Source organism: Protobothrops mucrosquamatus, unplaced genomic scaffold, assembly GCF_001527695.2.
Source record: "Protobothrops mucrosquamatus isolate PMUCROS unplaced genomic scaffold, P.Mucros_1.0 scaffold_29, whole genome shotgun sequence".
Classification (NCBI taxonomy): domain Eukaryota; kingdom Metazoa; phylum Chordata; class Lepidosauria; order Squamata; family Viperidae; genus Protobothrops; species Protobothrops mucrosquamatus.
The window spans coordinates 195,159-207,402 of record NW_015386105.1 but is presented as its reverse complement, the minus strand read 5'-3'; the positions used below and the strand labels follow the sequence as shown (position 1 = coordinate 207,402).

The following is a 12,244-nucleotide window of genomic DNA, read 5'->3' as shown; positions in this document are numbered from 1 at the left end:
TGGGAAGGACTCAATAACTAGACAAAAGGGCCCAATCCATTTTGAACTTCTGGTTGATTATGTGACTACTAATCATAATATTTTGATTATTACTGGTTGCAGGAGAAGAAATAGCCAAAAAATAGTGTTCTAATGGGATGTTTGGAATGGACAAACGTAATGTGAATAGAGAAAAATGTGCTTTATGAAATAAGAAAGCAAGTACCAGATATCTTGGAATCATATTCTTAGCTATTAATTCTGAGCAAGGAAAATAACAGCAGCAATGGCTAGAATTCTCTAATTCTATACTCTAGCATTCTCTAGAATAACAGAAACACAAAGGGCTCCATACAAAGAACAGATTTTTGCCTATCTCTAACAAAAAGAGCAAAGAGTCAGTGAAATCTCTTTTCTATAGTAGGAAGGTATTTCTGAAGAATGAGAACATAAACTCTTAATATAAAAGCAGTCCTTCAGGTATTCAAGCAAAAATCTCTAGCCAAGATGTTGAATTGCATCTAAAAGTAATTGGAAACTATAACAAATATATAAATGTCCTGTTAAACATTACCTGTCAAACAATTGGAATGAATAAAAAAGAAAGTATTAATTGAAAAGGGTCATTCTTGGTATTCTGGCAATGTTTTGACTTGAATAAGATAAGCTATTACAGCATATCACAAAACAGCTGCTATCAAGTATAACAAAGGAAGCCTATTTTGGAATCATCTTTAAGTACTAACATGAAAGCCCGCATAGAGAATTGCCAAATTCCTGTTTCTATAGGTAGAAATATAAATTTGATTACTTTCAAGCTAATTTTCAAAAAACGCAAGTAGGATGTCTATCATATTGCCAACTTTTTCACAAACCAAGGTCAGAAACCAGTTGGTATGAATTTAAACAATTAAATTCATCCATTATAGTCTAGAAATAAATCACCATTCACTCAGTGACTTTTGTGGGAGAATTGCAGATCAGAAATATGTCAGTGATTAGCCTTGAGATTTATTGAAGCATTGAAGTTTACTGAAAAATTCTGTCTGAAATATTTTTGTTATTTAGTAAACTCTCTCTGACAGGAAGTCAAGACTTAATTTCCCTCTTTTTTTTCATTACAGCAAAATATTTGCAAAAGCTATGCTTTTATGTTGGTTATTTTGTTTTGAGTGCATCCAGTTCAGGGTTTTGTTTTGTTTTGTTTTTTTACTTTATTCCATTCAATTATGTCCGATCCTTGGGGACTGCTTTTACAAGTCCCTGCAGTTTTCTTGGCAAGTTTTTTCTCACAGTCTTCAGGTTTCTAGCCTGATGATACCTTAACCACTTCACCAAGCTGGCTTTCAAACTTACTAAATGCTATGCAAGATCATCCTGGAAAAAAATCTGTTCATTTGGATGCTAAGAATGCAACGGGTGCATGATTGGAAGAGCTGAAGGACCAGCTTAAGGATAGGTCATCATGAAGAAAATTTATGTGATTGCGAAGAGCCTAACAAAAATGTGTGGGGCAGATCAAGCAACTAAATTCTTAGGAAGAATTGCCCTCAAAGATACACAATATTTTTAAGACAGTAATTGCACTGTCATTCTATTCTTGGAAAAGATAATAGAGTCCTTCTTTTCTACCATCACCACTACCCCAAAAATATAATTAGGGCAATTTAGCCATTTTTTTTCTTTGAAGTCTATCCTTTAAATTTGTCATTTCATAACTTAAAATGTATGTATATGAGATCATTTACAATTCCAGTTCACTATGTATATCAGATCATTGACCTATGTCTGGGAAGGGCTGGTAGCAATGACAGTAAAATATGATGGCAGCCCTATAGGCTTAATTCCATAAAACTAATCAGTGAAAAGAGCTGCTATACTTGAAACATGGCAGATTAAAACTAATTGGGTAGAAGGAGCCTTTGGAACAGCAAAACATATGCTTTGATTTCCAGTAAAGTTGATGAATCTGTAGCACTATCTTGAAGAGTGAATATATAGAAAAGTATATCATGCAAGAGAAGATCTATGTAATATTAGAGAAAAGGAATATTCTCAATAGTGGAGTCCTATTTTTTATATGACACTTCCATTATGTTCAGTGTAAGAACTACATTGTATTGTGAGGTGTTAACCATGTCAGTCAAAATCACACATAAATGATTTGCTGTCCCTTCAAACAAAGTCACAGATGGTGTAAGTTGTCTTTTCTAATTTTTATAAATGCTTTTCTTCCCATAAGCCTCACAAAAAGATTGTGCATTTGCCAGCAGGATTAGACTTGTTTGCTGCAAAAGTAGTTTATATTCCTCACTATATATTTTGTATTTGCGAATTAAAGATGTCTGATGTTTTTGAGGAAGAGGATAGAACATTAAGTTAGCTTCTGCATAATTTTGTGTTGCATCGACAAGTTATCTCTGTAAGAGCAAGGACTATGATTGAATTTAAGCCATGTAACAGAATTCTAAGAAATAGATTTTCCTCTTTAGATAGAATCAGAAGTGCCTTTTGAGATATATGAATTTTATGCTGAGTTTTCTTGGCTAATTATTTTTTATATTTATTTCACAAAGTGACACTCTAGCCCTGTAAAATCTTTTTTGAAATAGGTCAGAGTGATAAAGTACAGTACACACAAAAAAACCCTCTCATTGCATTTGCCTTTCATTTGTAGATGACTTCCCATGGCTTGAATGCTTTATCAAATCTTACTACGTCAGAGATGGAACAGAAAACAGACTTTGCTATCAAATTTTTGATACTACAGTTGCTGAAGATATCTGAGATCTGACTGCTGAGAAGATTCAAAGGTTATAATTTTTATACCTTCACTTGAATAAATAAGCAACATAGTTTTTTTAATAATGTACTTTTCTACCATGTGAATAAATAAAGAACTTGCGTGAGAGTATAATATTTAAATGGATGTGTTCTATTTTTCTCTACAGAAAACCCATCATTGAAATTTCTTTGCATTTTTTTCAGAATAATTTATTGGACATTAAGTTACTATACTACTGCTGCATCCAAATTCTTAATCTCTATAACCACATGAAATACCGCGAATAAAATGAAAATCCTGAACATTTCACAATCCTTTAAACTAACTTTTTTTCTTGTGTGAGTTGTAAGCACAACTAATCTATAAGTAGTTCACAATGATGCGAATTGGGACTGGAAGCTCCGTTGTTAAACAACATGGTCACAAGTTGAAAAACTGTGTGACTACACCACTTAGCAATGGCAGTTTGGGCATTGTTAAGTGAAGACAGCACAAGGCATTAGCAATAGCACTTAGACTTATATACCGCTTCATAGAGCTTTACAGCCCTCTCTAAGTTTACAGAGTCAGCATATTGCCCCCAACAATCTGGGTCCTCATTTTATCAACCTTGAGCCAGTCAGGTTTGAATTGCTGGCATTTGGCAGAGTTAGGCTGCAATACTGCATTCTAACCACTGCACCATCACGGCTCATTAAGGGAGAAACTTACATGACTGTGACTTGCAACTTTCTGCCAGGTTCCCCATTGACTTTGTTTGTCAGAAGCCAGCAGGGAAGATCAGAAATCACCATCATGTGACCATAGGACACTGCAATGTTGTTGTTGTTGTTAGTTGCGAAGTCGTGTCCAACCCATCGCGACCCCATGGACAATGTTCCTCCAGACCTTCCTGTACTCTACCATCTTCTGGAGTCCATTTAAGCTCATGCCTACTGCTTCAGTGACTCCATCCAGCCATCTCATTCTCTGTTGTCCCATTCTTCTATTGCCCTCAATCTTTCCCAGCATTAGGCTCTTCTCCAGTGAGTCTTTCCTTCTCATTAGGTGGCCAAAGTACTTGAGTTTCAACTTCAGGATCTGGCCTTCTAAAGAGCCATCAGGGTTGATCTCCTCTAGAACTGACCGGTTTGATCACCATGCAGTCCAGGGAACTCGCAGGAGTCTTCTTCAGCACCATAGTTCAAAGGCCTCAATTCTTTTGCACTCAGCCTTTCTTATGGTCCAACTTTCACAGCCATACATTGCAACTGGGAAAACCATGGCCTTGACTATGCGTACTTTTGTTGGCAGGGTGATGTCTCTGCTTTTTAGTATGCTGTCTAGATTTGCCATAGCTTTCCTCCCCAGGAGCAAGTGTCTTTTAATTTCTTGGCTGCAGTCCCCATCTGTAGTGATCTTGGAGCCCAGGAAGATAAAATCCGTCACTACCTCCATTTCTTCCCCATCTATTTGCTAGAAATTGAGAGGGCCATATACCATGATCTTGGTTTTCTTAATGTTGAGGGACACTGCAATAGCAGTAAGTATAAGAACCAGTCATGACTACCATGACTATCATTCAGTGCCACAGTAAGTTTGAATGGTCATTAAGCCAGGACCACCCATATTTGGTTCATAAGCTACTCTGAGCCTAGCTGAACTGCTGTCATGTCAGAGGACTTTGAGGTAAGAATGATGAAGTACAAATTTAACTTCATTAAACTGATTGTTAAAAAAGAGGTACAGCTTTTGTATGCAAGGGTTCTGTATCAATACTGGTAACTTACGTGATTTCCCTATAATTACTATAATTATTTCAATGCAGTAACTCCATTTAAAATTTAGGTTTTTAAAATACTTTTAGCCTTATATTTTATTTTCCCAAAAGAACGAAACAATTTATTTTATGCAGAAAGAAAGAAAAAAACCAGGAGCTAAAGCTGTAATGCCCACTTCACTAGAATGCTCCTGATTGTGCATATAAAACACATGCATTAAAGTAAAAGTATTTGAATCAAAGATGTGATATAGGCATACATTAGGGGATGATTAAATTATGAAAAAAATTAATACCAAATCCTTTCATTAAGTGAGGCATGTGATGGCGTTTTAATGCATTTCCTAAGAGATTGCATATAATCTAAGGAGCTAAATTTGGTCTTGGGTTACATTCGTGCTAATCCACTTTCCTCTTTTGTATAATCTGGTTTAGATACTAAGATATTAAGATTTTCAGGCCAATAAGTCTGATTCTGAAAAGTGAAACAAATTACTGTTGATTTGGCTTGTCTTGCTACCCACATTTGTTTTGTGCGTGAATTGAATTTATATCAAAATATGTATAATTGTGCTTGCTGCAGAACATGGAATGAATATATATATGCATATATATAAATCCCTTTTCTCTCCTATAGTGTATAGGTAGTGTGTATCTTATACCAAAGGCCTGGGAATTTGAGGATTTTGCACAGTACCTTAGCTATTCCTAGCATTGCACTCTACTGGACTGACTGCTCTGACTTTGTTCCTGAGATCTCTTGGGGCCACTCCCAGATTAGGAGTCACATTCTCTCTAGTTCCTCCTTCAGGCCCTTGTATTTGTCCAGCTTCTCATACTCTTTCTTCCTAATGTTGCTATTATTTGGCATCACTATATCTATCACCATTGTGTCTTCTGGTCGTTTACTACCATGAGGTCTGGTTGATTGGCCAATATCTGGAATGCCCATGGAATCTTAGACCTATTATTCTCCGTGATGGAATCTTCCACCTGGACTTGGGAGAATCTAGCCCATGCACTGTGCAGATGTTCCTATACACAATGCCAACTACTTGGTTGTGCTGTTTAGTATATGTTGTTCCTGCCTGAATCTTGTACCTTGCCAGTATGTGTTGAACTATCTGTGAGGTCTCTGCATAGTTTACACTTTGGGTCATCTCTAGTATAGTAGAGCCTTTCTTCTATGGATCTAACTCTTAGTGCCTATTTTTGTGCTGTTATGATCAGTGCCTCACTGTTCTCTTTTAACCCAGCTCTTTCCAGATTGACAGATACAGATTGCCTTGCATTAATAATGATGATGATGATGATGATGATAAAATTGGAAGGGACCTTGGAGGTCATCTAGTCCAATCCCCTGCTCAGGCAGGAAACCCTATACCATTTCGGACAAATGGCTGTCCAGTTTCTTCTTAAAAACTTCCAGTATTGGTGCATTCACCGCTTCTGGAGGCAGGTTGTTCCACTGGTTAATTACCTATTGACTACTACTAGTGCACCTAAATAAAGTTATGTTCATCATTTTTGTAAGTTGAAGAAAATGCTGTGGACAGTGTTTTATAGGAAGTCCATGAAGGAGTTAGAATTTCAATGTAAAGAGGCTTCCTGATGTATGATAAGGTGTGTAGTAAGGTAAGTATAGGACTTATAATGCAGAAGTTAGAGATGCTGTGATAACTAGGATTGTATATTCAGTCAACTTTTAAAAATCTGTTATTTTTATTTCCATATATTTGTGATCTAAATTTTTATTACTTATTTGTAATTTCTTGGCAAATCACTCAGGACAGTTTTTAAAATGGTCGACAGCTTTTATTTCGGGCCACTGATTACTCATTAGGAGATTTTGGGCTATGCAGTAAGTTGTATTCAAAGGCCAAAAGGGACTTTAGAACTCCTGCTGGTCTTTCGCGGAGTATCTGTTTTCCACTAATAGGCCTCAGTCATTGTATCAAGAAATTTCTACTACTGTTTTTCCTAATTTCATCAAAATGATTATGCTCATGCTCATGCTTGTAAATAATATTTGAATATAAATTTGTAAGTAATCTGAGAGATTTGGTGCACACACACACACAGTCATATATTAAGGAGAAATATCATAAAGTGTAGGTCTTTTGAAAGATGCAGAGTATTAAAACAATTAAAACTTGAAATATCAATATACCATTCAGCCACATGTATTATTTCTATTGAGAGAGGTTTGCTTATAAAGTTCTAACAATTTACATTAACAATAGAAATAAAGCCTTAAACTTTCACATACAGTATTTATACCCCAAGAGATACTTGCATAATGCTTTCAACCCCACTTGGTAGATCAGACCAAAAGGTCAACTCCTGAAGTCAACCAGAGCTACATTTTACCAAGGGGCTGCCATAAAGAAGAGGGAGTCAGCCTATTTTTCCAAAGCACCACACGGCAAGACAAGAAGCAATTGATGAAACCTGAACAGAGAGAAGCAACCTAGAACTAAGGAGAAATTTCCTGACAATAAGAAAAATCAACCAGTGGAACAACCTGCCTCCAGAAGTTGTGGGTGTTCCAACACTGGAGGCTTTTAAGAAGGAACTGGACAACCATTTGTCTAAAATGGTATAGGGTCTTCTGCTTGAGTAGGGGTCAAACTAGAAGACCGCCAAGGTCCCTTCCAACTCTGGTATTCTGTATTCTGAGTTATAATAACAGTACTTTGAAAGTCTGAATGGGCTGTACTTCCCCTCCTTCTTACACTCCATTGAATAAGGGAGAGGTTTGCTTGAACCATTTTCTAATACTGTATTGTTTCCCAGAACTTAATCAATATTTCAGCCCCCTTTGACTAGATTTTCTCATATTTCTATTAAGGTCATCTTCCTTCCTTACAGTCCTTAGTTAAAGGATTCATCAGCACTTTTTGTAGATATATTTTTAGACAGTAATATTTTTCCTTATCTATCAGCTAATAGATATTGGATGTATAATTAATTTGGGTGGCCTAGAATTTATTTATTTTTTAAATAAAAGCTAGATTAACCTCAACAAGAGTGAGAATGCAATTTTCTGAGTTGTTGACAGTGAGATGGGTAGCATATAAATTTAATAAATAAACATAAATAAATTCTATAATTGACCTAATCTCAATTTGTATAGGCATAATCTTTTGGGAGTTGGGATGTTACATTGTCAGTCTCAGAAGCCTGCCATGAGGAAAGTATTCAAAAAACTGTAGAAAATGCTTACTTTCAGATAGATATTTCTGGGGTTTCTAAAAGGTCAGTAACCCTTTGAGATTCATCTTAAATTCTTCTGAGATTATTTCCCAAATCCACTGCTTCAAAATATCTTTAACCTTTTTTTCATTCTAAGAATAATAAAGGACATTTTTAGGGAGAGAAAGTAGGGGAGAGTTTACTTGTAAAGTTCTTCTGCCGCATTTACTATAATTCAATGTACTAAAAAGCCTACACTGAAGTTAATAATGCATATGTCTCGTGGTTGTTTTTCCATGAAAGATTGCACAGAATTGATATATCAGATCAAAATCTCCTATGTTGTCATCGCTGTAATGTGCTTTCTTATATCAGTACCAGATACTCAAGATCTCTCAAACTGCAAACCTGATCCTTAAGAACTGCAACTCCTTTCTGACAGGTGTATCTCCTGAAATCCAGATGTTCAAATTTAGCAGCATTTCCATTTGGTCCTGGTTAAATTTCCATTTCTTATCCCTCAATTAGTCTTTTACAGCTCAGAGATTTATAGATTTATAGTTTGATTCCCCAAATGCTCTATATTGGATTACCTGTAGTCTTTATCACTGTAAAATACCTGTTTTATTCTAAATATTCTTTTTTAAAAGATTTAAGCATGTAAATGAGTCAATTTACTTTGCTCTATTATGACAAAAGCAATGTGTTCAATGTACTGAAACAAAACTTTGTTCATTGCATTGCTTTGTATAACTTTTTTTTTGTATAACTTTTTTTTTAAACAAATTTTATTAGTTTTTTAACTCTTACAACAAAGTGCTTGGGACACGCCGTGGTGCTGGGGTAATCAAATATCCAACAATAAATCCATATCCATAAATCCAAGAAAATACATTAAATATTCCCTCTCTATTTCCCTCAAATAATATAATATATTTAAAATAATCCATTTCTACATTAAATTTCTATAAATTCTAATCCTGTTTTTAAACTTTATTAATTTACAATTACCATAATCCACTTTAACCTTAAATAAACATATCACTTCAGGTATCCCTTCCAGATGTATTCTAGTTCTTAATCTCCTAAATCCTTAAATTTTATCACGAATCTCTCTTATTTCTTCTTCCACTACTCAATATTTATCCTAATTAAAATAAAATATAACTCTACCCTATACATATACCATCCATCAATCAGTCTATCTCTATAACAAAACAAAACAATACCAAACCTTAAACCATTTCAGTCTGTTAGGCAAAATTCAAATCTCGTCCAAATAGTTATCATATCTAGAAACACCCATATTATTACGCTTTGTATAACTTTTTTGACTCCATTAAAGCCATAGAATCATGCCATTTTCAATTTTATTTCATTTACAAAAATAAATCTGACAGCAAAAACATTATTTTGGTCCTTTAGAACGAAGGCTCTAGTTGTCCAAACACCTTGCATAGAAGCCTGAATGGTTCTTAATAGGTTGCAGAATCACAGCACTGCATGCCATATGTCCAGAACAAGAAGACCTGATGGGTTTTACTTTAAATAGTTCTTCTGTGCAGGCACAGAAGACATTCCAAACTCTTTTGCTGATGTTGCAAGTCAATAATCCCGGGGGCAAAAAGAAGCAGGGAGCTACATTTGAGAATTTTAGAGTGTTTGATTCACCAAGAGGGACTTTATCACTTTGTCTAGGATATAAAAGTTAGAGAAGGAAAGGAAGAAAACTATAACTGAAGACAAATTCCTCTGTTTCAAGTATATTGGCTATAATTTGTTCCTAAAGCTATGAGCCTCACAGAATTAAGGAATACCTCAGCAAGGAAATAAATGTTTCTGGTCAGCATATTTTGTAATTAACTGATAAACAGAGAGTACTAATTTTTCAGCTACACAGTAGTTTGGCTTAGTTTTTCCCATATTTTAAGGATAATGGGGTCGATCATGTCAGTGTTCAGTGAAGATAATATGCAATTCATAAGAATATATTATATAAGGATGATTCCATATTCTTAGTGTGGTGACTAAGAGTAGGATGTCTTGAATGTCAATGATCCAGTTTGATTCTTCCCATCCTATTTAAAACTATCAACCATTATTACATCCAAGGGCCATGCATATTAAAGACTAGTAAAAATAGTATAAGATAAAACATTGAACAACATCAGTGTCATCATCAATTTTAAACTGAGTTATGTTTATTTAAAATAGATGTGTGGTCAACTGCCGATAAACTGCTTCAGTGCCAAACAGCCTTTTATGCAAAAGCTATTTTAATCACTGTTTAAAAATTTATAAACAGCATGATTTTTCATCCTTTCATGTTAATATTTCATCTACTGATAGGTTCCTTACGTTTGCAGTTTCTCAAATTATGTAAGAGTGTGGGAGGCAGGTGGTTTGGAAGAAGCAACACAGTCCAGACTAGGGATTGAGGTGTAGATGAGTAAGAATAGGTCAAAAAAATGTATCTTAATTGCATTGCTATAGGTTTCCTGGGAAGAAGGAAAGAAGATTAAATCTGTGTGGAACTTGCTTCTTAAATTTGCTAGTTATGTAAAGCTTAACAAATAGTTGGATAAACATATTTTTTTTTACAAATGGTTATTAAATAAATGTATTATGCATTATAGGTAGTTCTCATCTAACAATGATAATTGGGACCAGAATTTCCATTGCTAAGCAATGCAGTCATAAAATGTAATGTCACATTCCTGCATTGCTTAGTGAAGGTTGTTCTAGCAATTCTGATTGCTGCTAAGTGAATCCTGTGATGTCATTAACCGTGACATCACATGGTCATTATTTGTGACCTGCCACTCCCACATTGACTTTGTTTTCCATAACTGACTCCCTAGTTATTTATTTGAATATTTATTGGCAGGGTGGATTTTAAAAATAAATATAGTACTCTGGACAGATCATAAGAGCTCTCAACATACTTCAAATTGCAAGATGACTCTAAAGAAAAAGAAATCTACCTCAAATGTCTCACATCTTCAGCATGAGGCATGCTGCATCTTTAGCATTGAAAATTCAGAAACCATAATGCCTTCTTGGTCCCCTAAGTCTAAGCTCACTTTTACACTGGCAAAGTCTGACATTGGGAAAAGTCAGGGTCAGCTGGAAGAGAGACTATATAGGTCTATCTATTTTTAAAACAAGTAATTGCTTATAAATACAGGAAGGAAGGAAGGAAGGAAGGAAGGAAGGAAGGAGGGAGGGAGGGAGGGAGGGAGGGAGGGAGGGAGACCTATGGAGTGAAAGGCTGGATTTCCCAAACAAAGGCTGGATGTCTGAGCTCTCGTAGTTTCTCAGGGACAGAGTTTGGGAATTGTTAGAACTTCTGACTTCAAAATATTCTGACAACAAATGTTCTGTGAATCTTGCCTGTCCACTTTACCCATTGTTTTCCTCTTCTCTGAATCTTGCCAAGCATAAATATTTTTTTAGCCCATCATTCGTACACGTCACAAGTTCAAAGTATGTAAACTGCTTGCACATCAATGACATCATTAGCCATTATTTGGTCCAGGACTTCAGTCTGCAGGTTGCAGTCCATGATACCCTTAATAATGATCTTCTTTCTATCACTCTTTCTCAGCACCCAACTTTTACAGCATATATTATTATTGGAAAAAAAACATTGGATCCTTTGAATTGTTCTTAACATTCATGACATATTCTAAGCTTTTCAGTTTTTTCTTCTCTTCAATCATGTCCAATTATTTGAGACTTCTGGACCAGTCTCTCGGTTTTCTTGGCAGCATTTTCAGGAATGGTTTGCCATTGCCTGCTTCGTTGGTCTGAAAGAAACTGGTCCAAGGTCACGCAGTGGGCTTTGTGTACAAGGCAGGACTAGCACTCATAGTCTCATTTTTTCTAGTCCAGGGGTAGGCAACCTTGGCTCTTTTATGACTCGTGGACTTCAACTCCCAGAATTCCTGAGTCAGCCATGCTGGCTGAAGAATTCTGGGAGTTGAAGTCCACGAGTCATAAAAGAGCCAATGTGGCCTACTCCTGTTCTAGTCTGATGCCTTAGCTTAGCCCAGGGGTAGGAAACCTTGGCTCTTTTATGACTCGTGGACTTCAACTCCCAGAATTCCTGAGTCAGCCATGCTGGCTCAGGAATTCTGGGAGTTGAAGTCCACGAGTCATAAAAGAGCCAAGGTTGCCTACCCTTGGCTTAGCCACTACAGCAACTAGCGGCCTTTGTTATTATGTTTCTTCCTAAAATTAATGTCTTTTTTTTTACTTTTTCAGAACATGGTGCAAATTTTTTCCTGGGCCCTTGAAAAGAAACTGCTATTTTCTGTTCTTTTCCATCAACTACATTTTCAATAACATACACATCAATATTATTTTTAATCTTAATTAACATTAACATTTCTATTTTTACTTTCATAATAAATTATTCTCAATCTCTCTTACTTCTGGCTAACAAAGTGAAGGTTTTTTTTTTCTGCCTCGGACTTTTAACATTAAAACATCCAACCAACCTTGATTCCAACAATCATGTCTCC

General features: G+C 35.6%; 1 protein-coding gene across 1 annotated transcript in view; it reads left to right on the top strand.

The window, feature by feature from the left end:
* The window catches only part of POT1 (protection of telomeres 1), a 53,865-nt gene extending 50,969 nt beyond the window's left edge, over positions 1-2,896 (top strand). The window contains exon 19 of the mRNA XM_015832517.1: positions 2,657-2,896. Coding sequence (XP_015688003.1) covers positions 2,657-2,766 — 110 coding nt within the window. The 3' untranslated portion in view covers positions 2,767-2,896. The remainder of the gene's footprint in view (positions 1-2,656) is intronic.
* Positions 2,897-12,244: the final 9,348 nt, after the last annotated feature.